Raw genomic sequence first — 23338 nt, forward strand, 5'->3', positions numbered from 1 at the left:
AAAAAAAAAAAAAAAGTGTTTTTTTGGGGGGAAAGACAATGTCAAGCTGCTGCCAGAACCACATACTGGCTGTCCTTATGGAAAGATGTTAGATGAACAATGCTTGTAGAATTAAGGTCTTGGAATTAAGATGTATTAACTGTCAATATGGCACAATAGCTGATATAAAATTGACTATTATGTTCTCAGATTAATCCCAGCTCATGGTGCTGATATGATATAATCACTGAAGAGGAATTTTTGTCCCTGTATTAATATCAGTGCACCCTTTTTATATAATTAGGAGAGCCAGTTCGCTGTAGTGGTTAAGGCACCAGATTAGAAACTTGGGGACTGTTGAGTTCTAGTTTTACCATAGGCACAAAGTCAGCTGGGTGACCTTGGGCCAGTCACACTCTCTCAGCCCTAGGAACAAGGCAAGGGTAAACCTTTTCTGAAAATGTTGACTGTCTGAAAAGTGCAGGGCTAGTCTAGGTAGTTGGCAAGAATCAATACCTAATTTGAAGGCATAATTTAAAAATATAATTAACTGTTGAATCATGCTGCCATTTTGGGCAGTGTTTTCTGAGGGACTTCAGGGAATGCAATGAATGGATGAATGTTTATTCACTCCTGCACTAGATGAAGGAGACAGGAATGCTTAAATGTAGCTTAAAAATATGTTCATTCAAAATATTAGGGTGAGTTTATATATTTAGTGGATTCAGTTTAAGCTACTGCCCATCTATGATTCACTTGCAAATTTGAATGTCATTGTTAAATAAATAAAGGGATAATGGTGTGCTGAGATGACTCATCATCAGATAAACAACTTTAATCAGGTAATGTAAATTAACATGATTTAATATGATATGGATTGATGATTTCCATACGTGGTTTAGAACCATAGTCCAGGCACAGTCACTCCCTGTTTTTTATTGGCACTCACAGCTACAGAAAACAATATTGGCACCTCAAACCATATCTTGGAAATCATTTAGCAGAATATTACAGTACAATAAATAAGCCACATAGAGTTTTTTTTCCCCAGCCCTTGTCTTCTGCACATGTTTGAATTAGTAGGCCAAAGGTGTTCAGATTCTCACCCTGAGATACTTAATAGTACTTTTTCTTTTAAACATTGCTGTAGTAAAATTATGAAATATGGATATTAAACATTAATAAAAAGAAGTTAATCTCTAAGATATGTAAAGGTTTCCTATTAATTCTTAAATTAAAAAGTGGATTAAATTAAAAGTGTTCTTTTGAATTTTTTTTTATCCTGCTTCTCATAACAGCATAATTAGCTTTTTACACTGCCCGGTAATTGTTTCTTAGGAATAAATTTTAAAACTTCACTAGCATTATTAAATCTGGATGGATAATCTTTCTTTCAGTTTTTGTCATGGGCAAGGCATAAAATAGGAGATCTGATTACTGTATCTGTTCTTGGAAGGATCCTAAAAAGAGGCTGGTTAAATGTTTAGAACAGAGTATCAATTTAAGGGTAACAGTTATCCCAGGTTGAGATATTCCAGCACAAAAACTTGCAGAATTTTGCTGAGGTTGTCAATAGTTGGCTTGTCAAGATTCTCTTCGTTATCCTCCATAGTGTGCCATACTCGAGGGAAAGGTGATGGTATCAAGTGTAGGATTGGGACACCTGTTGGGAAGAGAGAACAAAAAGATGAAGAGTTGGTCCAACTTTTGAGACAACTGTATTTCTCAACAATGTTGTACAATATGTAAACTGAAGGCATGATGGTGTTAATGTTTTAATCTCATTATTTAGTCTCCTGAATTTTAGAACATTATTAAAAGTCCATTGTTGTTAAAAGTGTAAGGACATTTAAAGAGCAACCATATCTTTTTTGGCAAAAAGTATTTTAAAATGGCAGGTTTTGGCTATCAATGATAATCAAGTATTTTGAAGTGGGATCTATCTCTAAACAAACATTCAAGTCCTGTGCGTAAATGGCAAATCCACTTTTCATGCCATATTTTCTCTACACAACAGAAATGGCAAAAATCACATCATCTGTTAACACTAGACATCTTTGTTTTTCACTTTTCATATCAATACAAATAGGCGGCACATAGTTGAATTTAAATGGGAGCTATTAAGAGGGAAAAACTGATTTTGTTGATTAAAGGAATTACACAACAGTAGCATATACTCTTAGCCTATGTGAAAAGCCTCTGAAAACTAGGGAAAAAATTATTCAACCTAGAATATGCTGGACCCACAATTTGTTAATGACTTAACCAAGGACATGAATATTTCACATACCTTCCTGAATTCATCTATAAGACTGGGAAGGCAGAAATCAGGAGGAGGAGGATGTAAGATATAATCTTCTAGAAAACTGCTGCAATTGGTTCTCTGGCATTTTGATGCTAGAAATGGCCATGAGTACAGAAGAACAGAAGTGCCCAAAAGGGAATTCCAAGCTTCTAAATATTTTACATACCTCTGAAGCAGCAGTGTCCACAGGAAGGGTCAAGTGGTCCGCCTGACACAAACTGCTTCTTTTGTATGTGCCCTGTGAGGACACTTGCATATCCCAAAGGGCAAGGCTTATGAACACCCCTGCTCCAGAGAAGAGTATTTGGAGCAATAAACTGAAAAGAAGTATGGCACAATACCCTTTGAGCAAAGTCACTTTCTATGTGAATTGGATAGACATTTGGTTTTCAATGTTTCCTTTACATTTCCTTTCATGTTTATATAATACTATGTTGGGTATTGGTTCCTGCCAATTTATTTCCCTTAATTTGTATTGCCACTCTGAAAAAAAAAAAAAAAGATTCAGAACCCCTCAGCCTATCATTCAGGGATGGGATGGAGAAAAGAAAGCATTGTGCAATATCTTTTAGCATAATTATAGTCACTGATTTCTTTGTTTTAATGTAATTGTCCCAGTATGATTTGTCAAAAGCAGAACAAGCCACAATCTGAAAAATGGGTTTGTGACCAGACCCTACTCAATAAAAACAAACGCTTGTACAATTCCGTAAGTCTAGAGAAAATTGTGGTAGATAAATGACACTTATACATATGTTGCTGAATGTATGTCAGCTAAAACACATTAAAATTTCCATACCTCTTCGCAAAAATGGAATATGGTCATCCTCAACTGGATGTCGACGTAAATTACTCCGGAAGTACTGTCTCTCAGAAGAATAATTTTTTAACAATCCCAAATCATGAAGGCTTCGTTCTACAGTTGTTTTTAAAAAGTAGTAAGTTGTGAATATCAAGGTGATTTTTTAAAAAGCCCTCAATCTGTTTAAAACATTTTGAAGCAAAAATGAATTTTCCTTAGAATTTTACACACCCTCAGTGCTTTATAAATGCAAACTCATTGTTGTGATTACTATTATATCCCAGAAAATGACCTCAGAACAGACATTTTGCTAAAATTTTAATCTGTATTGTACTATTTTGGTAGCATTTGCATAGTTTTTATCTTAAACAACAAAGTCCACAATGTTTAAAAAAATATGCATGTAAGTGGCTAGTTAAATTCTTGATACTTTTGTAATGCAGTAAAGGAGATTTTAAGCATTTGCTTCAAAGGAAAAAAAGAGATGTGCATAGCAACACCTGTGATGTAAAATTCTAATAGCAATGGTGCTGCTAGAAATACTCCACCATATAAAACTAGAAGAGGTGAGCGTCCCTTTACCAGGTGGAACTGGTATATTTTGCAAAATAAGTCCTTACCAATTGCTTCAAGTCTCCCAAACCATCGAGCTGTGTTCAAAAAGTAAACAGGAAAAACAGGGTTTCGTGCACCAATTAAATCCAGTAACACAAAAAGATCCTATGAGAAATCAATCAAGAAATTAGCCCTTTAAATGCCACTCTCAGAGCTCTATCCATAAATTAATGACTGTTTAAAATCAGTGAATGTTGATAATTCCAGAAAAATATTTTAAAAGTCATACTTGCTGAACACATGTTGAATATAAATATCTCATTGAGACTGAAATCTTCTACTCACAAACCTTGGTGTAACTCTTATTGTACTCAGTAAGGATTTGATTCTGGGTAGTATCTCTACAAATAGACTTCAGATGACAACTGCTTTTTAATGGTGCATCTTGACATTTTTGTTGTATCAATTAACTTCACCTTAGTTTGTCTGTTTTACCTGATTAGTTCAATGATTCTATTCTAAACGATAGTTTAGAAAGTCATGCTTGCAATTCTATTCATAACTCTATTTTTAAGGTGAGGAGCCCAATTTCCATGGTTCTTCAGTCACATCCATGAGATCTAGGAGTATGACTACAAGTGAACTGAAAATTTTGGGGTTTGGTAGAAGGGACTTGGTTCTGTGCTAGGAGTTGTGATTCCTTCACTGCAAAAGCCTGCTCCCACAGGAACAAGCATTGCTTACCACTACAGAAATAAGGCACAGCCTATTGTGTTAATTTCACTGAGAAAGTTTGTACTAGGTTTGTGAATGCACCATGTAATTAACTTGGAGGCCCTGAAAATGACCTGATATGGGTGCAGGGGTGTAAGTCGCCCTCCTTGTCCCCAAAGACAAATCTCTCAACTGGGCCCTCGCATGGTCTCCTCCAAGGACTCAGACATGGGGGAGCCTGCTCAAGATGAATGTCAGCCTCAGGAATCAGGAGCAGTCAAGCACCAGAGGCTGACTCTGCCAGCAAACATCTGGAACAGATGCTGAACAAGACAAACCACAAAGGCCCTGATTCCAAGCAGCCACCCAGCCTAAAAACATACCGTGAACTCTGGAGAGTGGAGCAGAGGAATGTCAAGAAGGAAAAGTGGCAACAGCCTTCATCAGGCCTTGTCCACACTAGCTTATATCAATGCAACTACCAGAAGCCAACTTCCCTGTTGGGAACAACCACTCTAACCATGGCTCTGTGTTTTTATGCCACTGAATCCTATGTTCTACCTGAAGCCTGGACTGGCTGACTACTTTTCCATGACACTTGGACCATTAGACTGTTCCTGGACCATGTTTGCCCATGATCTGATTTGGCTGTGGATTCACAGGCAGGACCTTTTCCCCTCCCATTCACCATACATCCACCAGTCATGCAGCACTTGTGCAACTTCCCCTCTGAAGACTCTCCCACCCTTACCCCCCCCCAAACACTTGAAACTCAGGGGTACCATATCTGGGCTCCAAAATGACTAGATGTGGCAGCAAAAAAGTATATCTAATGGGTGTCAGGCCCAGTATGATAGCCCTATCCTGCAGTCAGATTTATTGAAGATATGGGGCAAGGAGTGAGAAACAACTGAGAACTGCCTTTACTATATTTACATCTTTGACTAGGTTACTCTGGAGGTAGTTCATTTTCAATCAGTGCCTGGATCTGGAGTGAGATTTGAAAAACAGAACTCCATTCTCCCATAATCTAGCACAGGAGAACTACTACTAGTATTAGAATAGGACCACTTTTATAGCAAATAAGACTATTGTAAGAGGATGACCCCTTCATGGATCACTGCCTTGTCGTGGCGAAGGGGCTTGCGTAACTCAGTGAAGCCATGAGCTATACCATGCAGGGCCACCCAAGACGGACAGGTCATGACAGAGAGTTCTGACAAAATGTGGTCCACTGGAGAAGGAAATGGCAACCCACTCCAGTATCCTTGCCAAGAAAACCCCATGGACAATGTTAAAAGGCTAAAAGATATGACGCCGGAAGATGAGCCCCTCAGGTCGGAAGGTGTCCAATATGCTACTGGGGAAGAGCGGAGGGCAATTCCAAGTAGCTCCAGAAAGAGTGAAGCGGCTGGGCCAAAGCTGAAAGGACGTTCAGCTGTGGATGTATCTGGAAGCGAAAAGAAGGTCCGATGCTGTAAAGAACAATATTGTATAGGTACCTGGAATGTAAGATCTATGAACCAAGGCAAGCTGGATGTGGTCAAACATGAGATGACAAGATTGAACATCGACATCTTGGGAATCAGCGAACTGAAATGGACGGGAATGGGTGAATTTAATTCAGGTGACCATTATATCTACTACTGTGGGCAAGAAACCCTTAGAAGAAATGGAGTTGCACTCATAGTCAATAAGAGAGTGGGAAAGGCAGTAATGGGGTACAACCTCAAAAACGACAGAATGATCTCAGTGCGTATCCAAGGCAAACCATTCAATATCACAGTCATCCAAGTCTATGCCCCAACCACTGATGCTGAAGAAGCTGAAGTTGACTGCTTCTATGAAGACCTACAACACCTTCTAGAACTAGCACCAAAAAGATGTCCTTTTCATCATAGGGGACTGGAATGCTAAAGTAGGAAGTCAAGGAGTAATCGGAATAACAGGCAAGTTTGGCCTTGGAGTACAAAATGAAGCAGGGCAAAGGCTAATAGAGTTCTGTCAAGAGAACAAGCTAGTCATAGCAAACACTCTTTTCCAACAACACAAGAGACGACTCTACACATGGACATCACCAGATGGTCAATACCGAAACCAGATTGATTATATACTTTGCAGCCAAAGATGGAGAAGCTCTATACAGACAGCAAAAACAAGACCAGGAGCTGACTGTGGCTCAGATCATGAGCTTCTTACTGCAAAATTTAGGCTTAAATTGAAGAATGTAGGGAAAACCACTAGACCACTCAGGTATGACTTAGATCATATTCCTTGTGAGTACACAGTGAAGGTGATGAATAGATTTAGAGGATTAGATTTGGTAGACAGAGTGCCTGAAGAACTATGGACGGAGGTCTGTAACATTGTACAGGAGGCAGCAACTAAAACCATCCCAAAGAAAAAGAAATGCAAGAAAGCAAAATGGCTGTCTGATGAGGCTTTACAAATAGCTGTGGAAAGAAGGAATGTGAAAAGCAAGGGTGAAAGGGAAAGATATAAGCAACTGAATGCAGATTTCCAGAGAATAGCAAGGAGAGATAAGAAGGCCTTCTTAAATGAACAATGCAAAGAAATCGAGGAAAACAATAGAATGGGGAAGACTAGAGATCTCTACAAGAAAATTGGAGATATGAAAGGAACGTTTAGTGCAAAGATGGGCATGATAAAGGACAAAAAAGGCAGGGACCTAACAGAAGCAGACGAAATTAAGAAGAGGTGGCAAGAATACACAGAAGAACTATACAAGAAAGATCTTAATGTCCCTGATGTCCACGCTGGTGTGATCACTGACCTTGAGCCAGACATCCTAGAGAGTGAAGTCAAGTGGGCCTTAGGAAGCATTGCTAACAACAAAGCTAGTGGAGATGACAGTATTCCAGCTGAGTTATTTAAAATACTAAAAGATGATGGTGTTAAAGTGCTGCACTCAATATGCCAGCAAGTTTGGAAAACGCAACAGTGGCCACGGGATTGGAAAAGGTCAGTTTATGTTCCAATTCCAAAGAAGGGCAACGCCAAAGAATGCTCAAACTATCGCACAATTGCACTCATTTCACATGCTAGCAAGGTTATGCTCAAAATCCTACAAGCTAGGCTTCAGCAATACATGAACCAAGAACTACCGGATGTACAAGCTGGGTTTCGAAGAGGCAGAGGAACTAGAGATCAAATCGCCAACATTCGCTGGATCATGGAGAAAGCATGAGAGTTCCAGAAAAATATCTACTTTGCTTCATTGACTATGCAAAAGCCTTTGATTGTGTGGATCACAACAAACTGTGGCAAATTCTTAAAGAGATGGGAGTACCAGACCACCTTACCTGTCTCCTGAGAAATCTGTATGCGGGCCAAGAAGCAACAGTTAGAACCGGTCATGGAACAACCGATTGGTTCAAAATAGGGAAAGGTGTACGACAAGGCTGTATACTGTCACCCTGCTTATTTAACCTATATGCAGAGTACATCATGAGAAATGCCAGGCTGGAAGAATCACAAGCCGGAATTAAGATTGCAGGGAGAATCATCAACAACCTCAGATATGCGGACGATACCACCCGAATGGCAGAAAGCGAAGAAGAACTAAAGAGCCTCTTGATGAGGGTGAAAGAGGAGAGTGCAAAAGCTGGCTTGAAACTCAACATTAAAAAAACTAAGAACATGGCATCTGGACCCATCAATTCCTGGCAAATAGAAGGGGTAGAAATGGAAGCAGTAACAGACTTCATTTATTTGGGCTCCAAGATCACCGCAGATGGAGACTGCAGCCATGAAATTAAAAGACGCTTGCTCCTTCGGAGGAAAGCTATGGCAAACCTAGATAACATATTAAAAAGCAGAGATGTCACCTTGCCGACAAAGATCCGCATAGTCAAAGCTATGGTTTTTCCAATAGTAATGTATGGCTGTGAGAGCTGGACCATAAAGAAGGCTGAGCGCCGAAGAATTGATGCCTTTGAACTGTGGTGCTGGAGAAGACTCTTGAGAGTCCCCTGGACTGCTAGGAGGTCAAACCAGTCAATCTTAAAGGAAATCAACCCTAATTGCTTATTGGAAGGATTGATAATGAAGCTCAAGCTCAGATACTTTGGTCACCTAATGCGAAGAGAGATCTCTTTGGAGAAGACCCTGATGCTGGGAAAGATTGAAGGCAAAAGGAGAAGAGGACGGCAGAGGATGAGATGGTTAGATAGCATCACTGAAGCAATGAGCATGAAACTGAGCAAACTCAGGGAGGCAGTGAAGGACAGGAAGGCCTGGCGCAATACGGTTCATGGGGTCACGAAGAGTCGGACACGACTTAACGACTGAACAACAACAACAAAGAGGATGAAGTAAATTTCACTAAAACTGATGCAAGGATTTTTAAATTTACACTCTTTTAAAATATGCTTCTTTTAGGAAGTTTCTAAGTGCCTCTGGTTTAATTGCTTGAGAGAGCAGACGAAAAACTTTGTAATAATAATAATCCTGTTATGGGCCCATTTTTGTGCAACGAGAAGTGGTTATATGAAACAGTAATGCTCCTGCCTGAATATGATGAAACTGATTGTTGGAGATTGCAGCAGACGTACATGGGAGCAATTCACTTATCTTTTCTATACCACACATTTGTCATAAGAATTCACAGAACATGTTCGTGCTACCAGTCAAGATGAGAGATTGGTGAAGGAACTCCTAAAATGTTAATGTCCCCAAAATGCTGTAATTGAAGCAATCAAGAATATTGTGATTACAAGATTACTCTTGTTTGAAGGCAGGCAGCCTTGTCCATCACTGAGTTCAATACCCCCTGTTCCCATTGTTGCATTTTACTTAAACACTAAATGGATTCTTCCTATTTTAGCGCCCCTATCACAGAGCCACTATTTCCAGCATGTGGAGCCCCGAACTGGAGTAACCAGAATTCAGACTTGCATACTTTCCCTGGGGTAAATGAAAATCTGTTCCAAATTATCTTGCCTGTCCTTATAGTTTGGTTTTGGCGGACTCCAGTACAAACCTCTCTTCCATTAAAATAAAAACAATTTAGAGTGCTTACATTTAGATTGTGACAAAGCTTGAGCTATTAGACCTACCTAAAATTAAACAACAATAAGATTTGTCCACCTTTTAGGCATATTCATTTAAAGTAAAATTGCAAAATACTTTTGCCTCTCTCTGAACTTTTCCCTTGTGCATAGGCTTTCTTCCCAATTATTGCAAATTTTTAAAAACTGGATCAACAGGAAAAATCAGCCATTTTTAACCCACCATCCAGTATGTATAACGTTTTCACTTACAATGCCTTGAATTTGATTCGTGTTTCTGGCACCTGGTGGATGAGGAGTAGATGCCATTTTCTGGGCCAAAGATCGAGAGCCATACAGGGAATCAGAAGGGGACCATCGAACAAAAGCTTCTTCGCCATCGAAGAAAATAAGCTTCAGAGAAAGATCTGCCTTGGGAGATAAGCTACTTTCCTATAGAATGAATGGGAAACATAATGGAAAGTCAATCACTTTGCTTGGGATCACAGTAAATGCAGGAGCAATTTGAAAGGGAGCCAGTTTGGTCTAGAGGTTAAGGCACCAGGCTAGAAACCACTAAACTGTGGTTTCTAGTCCCACCTTAGGCATGAAAACCAGATGGGTGACTTTGGCCAATCATTCGCTCCCAGCTCAACTCACCTTACAGGGTTGTTGCGGGGAAAACAGGAGGAGGAAAGAGTATTAGGTATGTTTGCCACCTTGAGTTATTTATAAAAATAATAAAGGTAGGATAAAAAAATATTTTAAAAAATACCTTCAGAAAATAAAGCTGTCTGTCCAAGGACCTTGCCAGTTCTAGCATCATTGCACAAGGCACAGCTGAGTCAGTGGCTCCAACAAACACTTCACCATCCAGTTGCGGTGGAAAATATTTTGAATCATAATGGCAAGCAAGCACCAAATGGCGCTTGGCAAGGGGATTGAGAGTACTGATTATATTTGAAAAGGTGCGATATCCATAAGGAGTATGGCTCTGAAATGTGTCTTCTTCAACAATCCAGCCAGCCTGCAATCCTTGCAGGCGATGCTTGATATGCTGAAATGCATAGAACCAAAAATCAATGGTGATCATCAATGTTAATTTTTAAGCAAGCCAATACAAATCCTGGAGGATCTAGCAAATTTCCTGAAAAAGATTAACATTTCCTCCTAAAACCTAATATTCAAGAAATACCCATTCACAGCTTTCTTATCAACACATTTCTCTTTGGGAGACCTTTTCAAGCACCCACAAGGCCTACTGATAATGAAGCAGAACAAGTCTTCTGCTTCAGACTGGAATCCTGTCTGCATAAAGCAAGACAAAATTTTGAAGTGTGTAGCTCCATCAGCCTTTTTCAACATGGTGCCTTTCAGATGTAGTCAATTCCCATAATTCTCTGCCTGCTCACCTGTTATCTGCAGCATCTGGGAACAATTATCAAATACACCTGAAGGGCATCAGGCCGGAGAAGATAGGAGAAAGATATAAACATATCACATTTAGCCTTTTAATATGAGAATGATTCTTTCAGAATGCTGATACATTCACATACACCCCCAACTTGGGGATTCTTTTCCCCCCATTCCCACATGTTGCACAGGAGTGAATCAGAGAGGCAACTGTACATATGGACAAATCTAAAAGTTCTGGCCATTTTGAGCTCTGAACAAGAGTGCTTATTTTTAGATAAATCTTCATTACATCTTCTTCATGCTCCTAATTGCAAAAGACATAGAAGAAGTTCAAAATATGAGAGAAAGGAACTTCAGCTGTCAATTCCAGCTTGAAATCCAAGGAAGGCTTATGAACGTAACAGGTTCTCAATCCCAGCTGCTGTCACTTAATGATATATAATTGCTGTTCCCCCATCTAAGGATGTATCTTTGGATGTTTTCTTAATAATATGTTTTCTCAGCTGCTCATTTCTATAGCAGCTCAAGAGTTGCTGCAATCAAGGCCTAAGAGAGCCTTCATTATCTTATAGAACATGTTGATACTTGTCTGTAAGAAACATGCTGTACAATTAAAATGGTTGAAGGATAGCTATTTATATATGTATTTATAAGGAGAGAAAAATGTGTCTTATACAAAATCAAACCAGTGCATAGGAAAACCAGGATTTACTGCTAATCAGAATGAAGTTACAAAAGATATAATTATATAGAGGAAGATATTGGTAATGAAAAGAAGAATATCACTATAGCCACCTTTCCTTCAATGAATTTACTAGAACAAAAATCTAAGCACCATCATATTAAGCTCAAGGTCCAAGAAAGGTTCCCAATTTAGCCCCTCACTCAAACTAAGTAGTTTGGGACTTTTTATTACCTATACATTTCAGAGATTTTGAGAGGATAGAAAAGGAAAAAATGATTGTTATCTATGGGGAGAAACATGATATATTTTAGGATGTGGACTAATTCCAGAAATACATAACCATAGATTATCAGTGATGCCCATGCTAGTCTGTAAGTGCCAATCAGCTATTTGGTATTGGAGATCCTAGCATGCAGGAGACACTTTGATTAGATTTGTCAGCTTCAAAGAAATGGACATCAAAGACATATTTCTTACTAGGAAGTTTATTTTCAGATACTGTTCTTCTCCAGAAACAGTAGTACATATTCTTTCTTGGATGTGTTTGATTACTGCAGTACTGGAGATACTATATTTTTGTTTAGGCTATTTGTGAGAAACCTACTAGGAAACATTTAGTAGATATTCTTTGAAAGGGTTTATCTGCCTTTTTTGCTTCATAAATTGTAGATCACCAAGCTTACCCATCATCACATTCCAGCTGTACTAAGAAGGATCACCATTGCTTTTGGGCAACATCTCTAATTCATCAGGATTTAGCACAATAAATGCACTGCATACTTGTGAGTGCATTTTGTGACTGGAGAATATAGCTTGTCTCCAAGTTGTAATATATCAGTTGCTAGTGGTTATTTCCTGTGCTATTATTAGTGCTGACAACATAATTACCTTCTCCATTTCAGGAGCATTAACTGTTTCAATTAATGGTTACTCGTTCTGACACCTTTATGCCACCACCTGAATAATAAGCAGTATCCCTTAAAAAAACTAGGGCGAGGAGGGGGAGCAATTGAAGAGAGTTATTGCCTTTGTGTCCTGTCTCTAAACTTCCTGTTTAGAATCTCTAGTTTGTCGTGTTGTGACACAGAAGGCTGGATTAGATGGGCGTTTGTCTTGAGTTAGCAAGGCTCTTTTTATGTTCTTGGAATGGTATTTTCTCTGTGACACATTTATTACAGTGTACTTACTCTATATTCTCTATCCCTGTTGAATTGTTTTGCCCCTTCCAGTACTTTCAGTACTTTTAACCTGTTCCATCTTACCTGCCGCACAGCATAACTCCCAGGTGATCCTGGATATCGCTCAATCAGGATTGGATGGAGGTCATTTTGCCACATGCGATTAACATTTGTCTGTAAGGTGATTTGTAGGATGCTAGTTGCATTTAAAATGGTTGGGCGATGGGAATACTGCACAAAGAATTAAAGGAAAATCAGGATGAGAAAATGCTATGTTGCTTACTGCTTTGTATCTGGTAATGGTGATGGAAATATTTATTAAAATAAAATAGCTATTATCCATTTTTATGGTTGAAATGAAAACAACTAGTAATGAAAAAAAATGTTTATACAGCACTCTTCTGAGGAGCTGTTATCCAGAGTTTAGTCTGCTAATATGTTGCATGTGGAAATGTATGGTATTTCTGTAAGATATTTTTACATATACACATGCTGAGCATAAGATAAGGACTGAAGGCTTTAATACAGTAATTGATCCCTATTCTCTGTTAAATCTTTAGGGAAGCCATAGTGCCACAGAGTTTCTTGCAGAAAGCAAAGATTATTTTGTACCTCTTCCTAAGACTCAGTTCTAGCACATACTCATTTTCTGGTACATGGAGTGAGTTCATCCATCCCTTTCAGGTACTGGGAGAAAGAAAGCTGCAGCTTGATACAAATCCTTTTCCACATCTGAATATTTTTAAAATCTTTCCTGTTGCCAATTTAGTATTCTGCCAAAATTATAGCTTTCTAAGAAATAATGGAAAATATACTAAGAGACTTTTCTTAAGGGTAATTATATCAAAAATGCATATTAGCCAGCAGAGCTTTCAAGTGTAATGAAGATTAGAATGCTTGTAGTTAAAAAAAATGGGAAAAAAGTAAAAGTTTTAAATTATTTTAAAATGCAATTCCATTCTACCTGCCAAGCAAATGTTGCATAGAAATCAATAAAAGAATGATTTTGATAAAGCAGCACAAGCATTTACTGGTGTCAGTTTACATCTACTGAAAGACAAAACAAGATATTGCTATATAATCATGCTTCTGCTGAAGGAACATCTCCCTTTGAATTGTTGTTGTTGTTTAGTCGTTAAGTCATGTCAGACTCTTCATGACCCCATGAACCATATTGCGCCAGGCCTTCCTGTCCTTCACTGCCTCCCTAGGTTTGCTCAGTTTCATGCTCATTGCTTCAGTGATGCTATCTAACCATCTCACCCTCTGCCGTCCTCTTCTCCTTTTGCCTTCAATCTTTCCCAGCATCAGGGTCTTTTCCAAAGAGTCCTCTCTTCGCATTAGGTGACCAAAGTATCTGAGCTTGAGCTTCATTATCAATCCTTCCAATAAGCAATTAGGGTTGATTTCCTTTAAGATTGACTGGTTTGACCTCCTACCTATCTACCTATCTCTCTCTCTCTCTCTCTCTCTCTCTCTCTCTCTATATATATATATATATACATACATACATATAAATAATTTCCTAGGGTTAGTTATGGATTAAAACATAAAGCTGATGCAAAAGCATCTGTCTGCATGTGATAAGCAGTCACCTGACTTTTTTCTTCTGTGTGAGTATTTAACACAAAGCACTCTGTTTCTGTGGGACACAGAGAAGTCTTTAGATTCAGAAGGTGCTTGATGATTCTCCATCTCATCATGTGTTGGCTCAGAATCACTCTGTCCTCCACAATCTGTTTTCCATCTGCCAACAAAAGTGTTTGTATGGGTTTTGTATCTTTCCCTCATTGGAAGAAAGCTTGGGTTGGACAGTCTGAGCAAACAAATGGCCAGCAGGGAGATCAAGGGTCTCAGCACCTTTTTGTTTTAAAGCACATATACACACCAGCCTGGGCAGAAGAATTGTGGAAATGAACCCAGGTATCATTGACCATCCATGCCCTTCTCAAGTCAAAACAATAATTGAAGGAACCAGTATGTCATTTTATAGTTCCATAAGCTTCCAGAAAAAAAAAAATGAATGAGAAGAATGGAGTGGCTGAAAGAATGAACAAAAGCCTGTGAAAATAGCCAATAGACATTTTAATATTGGTACCAGTTCAGGGTGACCATGAATATTGTACTGCATTTACCTAAAAGACAGATCAATCTGGACTTAAGATGATTACTACGCTTTCTAGAAAGGGAAAGTTAAAAAAGAACACAATCCTCCTTTCTCTGCCTTTAATACTTTTTCTGAGCATATCTAAGATGACCCATTTTAAATTAAAAGTTTTGAAAGATTGGGAGGATGAAAGGTGATTCAAATGCTCTAATATCCTTGTGTGGAATTTCACAGATAGTCTATTTTAATGCAACATAGGTGTTCTAAGCCAAATGGCTATGTGTTATGGATATCTCCCTCCCTTTCTCTGTCTTATTTTATTTATTCTATTTTGTGGCTTGTAGCTCTGCTAGGGAGGATCTGGACAATTATCTGACGGGACCTAAGAAATTACAGTGAACATTGCCAAGAGTAATGGGGACCAAGGCTGGAAAACAACTCTGCCTGGAACAATTTCTTATGGATGGAAAACTTTGAGAACATAATGGTGACTTTTTCTATCAACAACAGATTCTCTATATGGGTTGACAGCCTACTGATTCCAACTGTGAAACAAGACAAACTAATCTTGACATAATTGAAAGAGCATTCATGGTTACTAGAGGAATTACGAATCTCAGAGCATACTACAAAAGCAGATACTAGTTTCTTATGTGGCCAACCTTTCTCAATATTGAACCCCTAATAAGTTTTTGGAAAAACTTCACCAGCTAGAAAATAAAATGGAGGGATTGAGAACATCTCTAGGATCCTCACAGAATGATGTAAGAGATGGACAGACTCTAGAGAACAGCTGAACTGGCAATTAGGGAAGGACAATAAAGCTATTAACCATCAATCAATGGGCTTTGATAAGATCAGAGGCAGCATATGCTAATAATATCTGCTGACCTCAAAGCAACTTAATTGTATTCTATATTGGGAATATTGGTTTCAATTATCATCGCTGGGGCAATAAGAAAGAAGTATCATAGTCCCTGTACCTTTTATTTGGCTTGTAACCACTCTTAGTTAAGTATATAATCTTGTCTTCTAAGAGCCAATTATCATAAAAGATCTTCTAATGTAATGGTGATAAAGTTTATCTGGATACATAGAATTCTGGAATATTATCAAATATTTCTTTCCAAAGTGTTAAAGAACCAGTTCTGTTTGTCTTTGCTTAAGAAAAGGTTAAACTGGATGTATCACTAATAAAACAAGAAAGAGTGACTTTCAGGAAATAAAATCAACAGAAGTGTCAGGACACTGAGTCAAATCCACGCTTCTAGCCACAAGGATCCATGGAGCAATATTACTCACATTGAGATGAAGATTTGACATTACTGAATGAGATAAGGAACTTGAAATATTCATTTCAGAAGTTTAAAGAAATCCTAAATATTTGGCCCAAAGTGCAAGTTTGCCAATGGCCAAACAGCAAGAACTGAGAATCTCTCTGAAAGCATTCCTTTTGTAGCTAAAGCAACATCCAAACCAAACAACCTTACATTCATGTTGGGTTTGACTGTCATTATGATATTGCACATTATAGCTTGTAATTATGAGCTTGACATTATGCCTTTTTTGGATTCCATGAACTATTTAGTGGTGGATGGCACTCTTGGCAAGTTAGAGATAGCTACACAGTATATCTCAGAAACATCTCTCCAAATGGTATGGCTGATGTGAATGCCCTCAGCACCTAATAAATGCCAGTCAGATCTGGAATTCCTTTTCTGATAAACAATTGATGCTACTGATCTATAAACAATAATACCAGCCCCAGAGTAAGGTTGACCATCTCTCTAATAATATTCTAACAGTGAAAGAAGACAAACATATATATTGGCCCTGTTTTTGTTGAACTTTTATGTAAATTCATAATTCAAGTTATGATTTTCATGCACCAAAACTGGCCAATAAGCATCTTCCAATTTTATTTTATGCAGGTGATGCTGCCTTCTTACCGAAGATCCAAATTGGACTCAGGACAACCCTTCAGGCCTTAGCATAATTTTCAAGCAAGACCAGCTGATTATCAACTACCGAGAAATAAACATTATGGCATTTTCCAACAGCATCAAGACCCACAGATGGTATATAGATAATCAAGTAACAGTATAAGTAAATTGCTTTAAATTTCTAGGAGTGGTTTTCCAATCCTGTAGGAAGAAAATAGCTCGGGGAAAAAAAAAGTTGCCTCTGTAATCTGACAGAGTGCATCAGAAATCTTAACATTTTACTAAAATCAGGGAGGGAATTATATCCCTATATCCCTGCTACAATTAAACTCTTTGTCAGTAAACCAGTAGCACAACTCTTGTACAAGATGTAAGTGGGAAGCCTACAGAAAAGTACAATCAAATTGTTAAGGTCCCTCTTTAAAACACCCAAATGTGTTCCTAAAAGGCCACTCAGACTGGAGGCTGCCTTTTTAAATTTGAAGCCAGGGTATGGCAAGAAATGATATTTACCTGGCTAAGGCTCAGTCTTGCTCCAAATGGCTTACTCTCCTTAATAGCTTTATATAATTATAGATCCAGTCAGTGGGAAAACATTACAGATAAAGTGCTTAATTATGACCTTTTATTAAGCCCATGCTTCACTCCAGCGCAGAGAGAAATGAAGAGGTGGTTAAGCAGAGGACTCTGCAGATACAGAGTTTCAATACAAATTAGGCCAAATTACAAGGCTGTTCAGTTCCATAAGAGTCAATCTAGTCACTTTCCAGTTGATTACCTAAACTCATGTCAATCCAAGCTACAGATGAAGTTTTGCTGTGGCCTGCTTTGATACCAACCCCTTTGATCACACTAGATGGCAGATATAAGGACACACCAGTCATCCAAAAACTACCCCCATGGGACTTACAGGTAGAATTGATTGAACATGTTATACATTTTATATAGATCCAGTCATTAAAACCCTTCCTTAACAAAATGCCAGGCACCCAGACAAATTTAATATTCTTTATCTATTGTCTGACAAAAATCCAAAGCTGACATATACAGCTGCAAAACTGTTACCTAGTAACAACGGTTTGCAGCTGTGTGTTATCCTCTAAGGGAGTGGGTTGATGCTGATAAAGTACATTGTATGTTAAAGTTATACTAGCCATTAGATGTTATATTTCATGGATGCTTTTATGTGTATGTACTCTTGTCTAAGACTATTTAGTGTGTCAAATATTTGATTTAAAAAAACCTAATCTTTCTTTCAAGTAAGTAGAGCAATCCTCCAGTTCAAAGAAGATCACTTCTATTTCCATTTAAAGACAAAAGGGTGTTGAAATTCTCCATTTATAGACTGTACGGGCTGCCTGATCATGAACCTTTCTACTATGGTAAACTGAATATATGTAAAACACAATTAATAATATATAATTATTACATGGATCCAGATTAAGGTAATTGTTTTTAACATATATTAAAATAAATGCAGAATGCAACCAACATCCAGAACAATCCTTATTATAAAGTACAATCCTTATGTGTTTTATGCATAAATATTTTACCATATAGCTACTGAGTAGAAAACCAGCTCATGACAGTTCTTTTAATCTGATCCAGAGAAAAGCAAATGCAACATTCCTGAGAATGCCTTATTCCAAAATGGATTAAAAGACTGATTATTTGAATATTTTGTAATGAGGACTACTTCAGTACCGAATGGAGAAAGGATTGCTCCTACTTTCCTCAGCATGAGGATGTTGAGGTTCAATTAGGAATGTTGCTTTTTGGGGAGGGGGGGAAATCCTTGGCCCAAAATACCACCCATGGATGCAATCTGTCCTTGTCTCTCTGTGTGGTCTTCACATCAGATCCGATTCCCAACATTATTTGATATTATTATAGGTGGATGGGTTCTTTCTTTGGTTCACATAACTACAACTATTACCATTCTTTTGGAGCCAGTCAAATTTGGGGACAATTATCCATGTCTTCGTTATATTTCAATTTGTTAATGCACTTCTAGGGTGCATGCAGAGACCTGGTTTAATGTGTTTTTTTCCAGTCTGTAAGGCAGCTCAAAATTATGCCAGCGTAATTTGCTCTGTCTTCATAGTCAGTCTTGACTCTCCTTCTGCAATGAGGCTGGTAGGTGGTGCTGTCTTAATAGCTCACTGTGGGGTAAGTTAAAGTACATTGATTGATCGATTTTTCTTCCAGCCAGAAAGACATCAACCAATTGCTTCCCTTAATGTGTGCTGCAACTAAGGTTTGGCAGGTGACAGTGAGATACTGCAATCGAAACTCTGCCACTTCTGCACATGTATGTGACATTGATGTAGATACAAAAGGCATTGAACTTTGATTGCAATACATACCTGCCATCTTGCAAATTTTGACTCCCCCCACTATGTAGACTTGTTTTTAAGGAATGGTTAGCGAGGCATCTTTGAGACAAAGTTAGGGAGATGTGTGTGGATGTGCCTTAAGTGGGGCTGCCCTTGAAAAGTATCCAGCCATTGTGATTAATGCAAAATGTAGGAGTTACACTGCTAATGAGTACAAAAAGTATGGGGATCTTATCATGACTGTACTGAAAGGTCAGCACTATCTGCCAGTTGCTTACTTGATACAATTTAAGCTGTTGGTACTAAAAGTCCTCAGGCCCTAACTATTTAAAGGATTGCATTTCCTGTTGTGCACCTGTTGTGATTTGCAGGTGAGACCACATTCTTTCTGGCAAGTAGGAGGGGGCCTTCTCCATGTTGCTCCCAGGCTTTGGTATGAGCTCCCCCACTCTTTTGGAAAGATTTAGAAAATTTACAGTATAAAGATGCTTCTCTTCCATAAGACTTCCAACTGTTAATTGATTTTAGTAATAACTTCAAATACTTGCCAGATTAAAATATAAAACGAACGAATGAATGAATGCATTCCTTGCCAACGAAAGCTAAGGATATTTCTCTGGAGAAATCCCTTCATGGCAAATTGATTGAGTGCAATTCTCATCATGCTCCGTTTGGAATCTGCCCAACTGACCTGCTTGGGATCTACTCTTCTGTAAAGATAGAGAGGATCACACTACTACATTTGCCCAGCAGAATGTTCCAGTTGTGCCTTTTTTCCTTGATGGAATTCGAGGTTCCCTCGATTGTAGGTCCGTTTTTTGGATACTCTCTCATCAGGCACTGGTCCAATTCAGATTTCTTGGCTTCAGCAATGCTGCTGTATCATGTGCCTTCAGACTGTGCCCATCATCTGGCAAGGGTGCGCTTTCCCTCTCTAGTGTTGGAGGGCTGTGTTGATGCTGAGATAATGCAGCTGAGTAGGAGGCATTTATTTGTACATCAGCTTTCCAGATCACTTATTTTTATGACACAATTAGCCACCTGATCACCTTTTTAAAAAAGACACATGCAACCAGATTTCTGGCCAAGCCAGAAATACAAATAGCAATAGAACAATGCCCCAAATGGTATAATATAAAAAAGTTCAAGTCTCTTCCCCTCCACCCACCCCACACCCTGTGCATCACATTATCCTTAAAAAAAAATCTTGAGATTCATTTTCTCCTCTTCATTCCCCCAAGGCCATAAATGCTAACCCCACGGAGGCTTCCCTCCTGGCTCTACTGTACCTGCACCCCCAAAGCAGGGGACGCTGCAAACAACCCACCTTCTCCTGAGTCCAGTCCGCTCTGTCTTCTCGGCCACCCACAGGCTGCGGGAAGCCCGGGAGAGCCAAGCAGAGCGCCCAGGCCAGGCAGAAGGATGCCGCCGCCTTGCTATCTCGCCTCCCGCTGGCCATGCCGCTCCAGAAGCAGCTCTCCTCGGCTGGGTGGGGGGCGAAGCCAGCCCGGCCAGCAATGCTTTCAGCGAGGAGGCTTGCTTGCGCCTCAGAGCGAGGCAGCTTCAGGCAAATAGGCGGGCGCAACGGGCGCAGTGCTGGGAGATGAGGCGCGCGATGGAACGGCGGCGGAGGTGCTTCGCTTCCTGAGGCGCTTTTGGCTTCGTGTCCGGCGTTCTGTCTTGCCTTGCCTTGCCTACGTAACACGACGGGAGAGATGCTAATTCCCATCCCAGTCAATCCGGCTTTCCCTCAGGAGTGGGTGGGCGTTTTGTCCCTGGCACCACGTCAGCAGCATCAGCAGGACAGCAGATGACTAATCCCGCCACTTTGGGCTGCGGCCACGCCACAGCAGGACAGCTCCCCCCGTTTCCTTCTTGCCTTTCGCCCGAAAGAAAGCGGGGCGGTTCTATTCTACAGACGCTGCTGATGTTTTCCCACTAATAAAGTGAGCAGCGAGGGGCGCTTCGTGATTTTTTAATTTTTTTTACTGTAAGATTCTTGTGGAATAATGAATCAAAGCATGTTCTGTATTTCTCTTGAGTATTTGCCATTCCAGACTGATCAGCCTCCAGAACTAGCACAAATGTACAGATTATTTGACGGATATGAGATTTGGGAGACTTTTAGTACTTATAAAAAAGAAATAATATCAATATTATTTCATTAAGCTGCTCCTAAGAGTCTCACTAACACACTGAATCCATCCTACCAGAAGCTGGTGCCCTTCTGATGTGTTGAAGAACAACTTCCAGAATTCCCAGTCAGGATGCTGGGAATTACAGTTCAACACCTTTGGTGGTTGCCTGGTTGCGGAAAACTTCTCCATCCAGTTAAACATAACTTGGATTCCATTATAAGTTCCTGCAAAATGTTTATCCTTACAGTATACTAACATCGGTTCAATGGATTGTACACTGAGTTCTGAGAACATTTTTTTCCATTGGAAGGGACCCTTTCCCCTTCTCTCCCCAGCATGGTATAGCAATTATCAAATCTGGATTGCAAAAATCCTGATGACTGCTAAATGGTAGCAAAACATTAAGGTTTTCTGTATATCTTTGCTGCTATCAAAATTCATCAACATTTTGCTGTCCAGAGCTAGTAGCTCCTGTCTATAGGCATAAATGGTGTGCTAGGCATATGATTGTAAAATGTGGGTTTTAAAGATATTAGCTTTTTCCAACTCCATGCATGATTGATCTGATCTCAGTTGGCTACCATCCTTTTAATTTTTACAAAAAAGGAAACAAAAATGAATAGTGTCAGTTAGCCAAACTAATCTTAGTGTATTGGGTGAACACATTCATTGGGTGGATTACCCAACATGCTAAGTCATGGCTGTTTAACCTTTTTTAAATTGAATATATCATAACAGGCTGTATTCACAGAACAGACTAAGCCAACACCAAGCAAACATTATGGCTTAGAGGGCTGGATGAACCTGATCAATAAATAAAAGGAGGTACTTACCTGATATTCCACAGATCTACTGGACAAGTTGGAAGGTTCCTCAAATAATTAATCTGAGTTCACACATGCTAAACTAGGAACAATTGGTATGTTATTACAACCTCAGTCTTGAATAATACTTCTAATGTCTGAGCCACTTCTGCCCAATTATAAATTAATTGATCTAAATACATTTCCTTGCAGCTTTTGGACACAGAGACAGAGAGCTAAGGGGCTGCAAAGTAGGACTGCTGTAGTTACACCATCTCTTCCTTTCTATTATTTTCACACACTAGCACTGCAGGTGCTTAGTTGTATGTGTGAAAAGGGGATACAAACAGAGTGAAGGCAGGCAGAGCATTTTTCCATCTCTGCCAGTGGCTCCAATTTAAAGGGACCACTGGAGTTTTTAAAAATGCCAATGAAGTGAAGAAGTATGGCACTGAAACTAACCAAGACAGCTATTCTTCAGCAAACTAGGGCTGCTGTCTGATTGCTGAGTTGTTTGGCAATATGTTATGATGCCAGATAACCCAACAATTGGTTTAATCCAAAATGCAGTTTGCTTCTTTGTAGCTTAGCATGTTGTATAATGTCAACCATAATTTGCAAATCACAAATTATGGGTTAGCATATTGTATGAATGCAGTCAATTATTGAAAAATCATGATTTATTGAACAGTAGTTTAGGGTATTGTGTGAGCATAGCTGTGTAAATAACTTCCCCAAGATTCACACCAGATGTGCCTGAGTATGTGATGTAAACATCCTCATCAATTGCCTTCCTTGTGCTCTGGGAAATAGCTGGGCATATGTAAACTATGTAGATAGACTGCTGTGTGTGTGTGGATGTGTGTGTATAATCATGCTGCAAAAATATATTTGGATTAAATGTTTCTAGGAAGGCCATCGAAAGAGATTTTAATTGATGCATATTAGCATTCCTGTAAGTAAGATTCAGTTATCCTATCACATTTAGTTCTGTAATAAAATCTAGCCACTGGGAGCTGGATATTTCCCTCTTAGGCAGATAATCTTTCTTTTTGTGGGAAAATTACAGCAATCACAAAAGAAGGGAGGGCCTTTATCCAAGCTACAGCTGAGCTGACTGCAGTGTGTTCAGTAATTCTGATTCATATCCTGTTATGAATCTGGCTGCCTTAATGACATTGAAGGAGTGCCAGATCCAAGAACATCAGTGTTTCTGGTGGCTTGTGGACACTTGTTTGAATGGAATTATTCCCTTGCAGAGATGCAGTCATAAAACAATGTTATCAATACCCATCTAACTCTATGGTGGTGGTAATGCAACATGCTGAGCTACAACTGACTGAATCAATCCAATTTTCTGGTTTTGCA

The 23338-nt window shown here is 39.1% G+C and overlaps 1 protein-coding gene across 1 annotated transcript; it reads right to left on the reverse strand.

The window, feature by feature from the left end:
* Window positions 1-20863, reverse strand: QPCT (glutaminyl-peptide cyclotransferase). The gene is made up of 7 exons (XM_088144433.1): window positions 20357-20863; window positions 12728-12874; window positions 10140-10421; window positions 9638-9817; window positions 3707-3806; window positions 3084-3200; window positions 1-1642 (listed from the first exon to the last, which is right to left on the reverse strand). Exons 1-7 carry the CDS (start codon window positions 20756-20758, stop codon window positions 1494-1496), a joined length of 1377 nt encoding a protein of 458 aa, XP_088000559.1. The 5' UTR covers window positions 20759-20863; the 3' UTR covers window positions 1-1493.
* Window positions 20864-23338: the final 2475 nt, after the last annotated feature.

Source organism: Python bivittatus, unplaced genomic scaffold, assembly GCF_059951505.1.
Source record: "Python bivittatus isolate LINGU-HERP-01145 unplaced genomic scaffold, Pbiv_v1 ctg000020_np1212, whole genome shotgun sequence".
Classification (NCBI taxonomy): Eukaryota; Metazoa; Chordata; class Lepidosauria; order Squamata; family Pythonidae; genus Python; species Python bivittatus.

Bases quoted from the DNA above. Each gene is read 5' to 3' on its own strand.
- QPCT (XM_088144433.1), bottom strand. From the start codon at position 20,758: ATGGGAATTAGCATCTCTCCCGTCGTGTTACGTAGGCAAGGCAAGGCA. The intron at 10,422-12,727 runs GTAAGATGGAAC...TATGCATTTCAG, and splicing joins GGAGTTATGCTGTGCGGCAG to CATATCAAGCATCGCCTGCA. The intron at 3,201-3,706 runs GTAAGGACTTAT...AAACAACTGTAG, and splicing joins TGGGAGACTTGAAGCAATTG to AACGAAGCCTTCATGATTTG.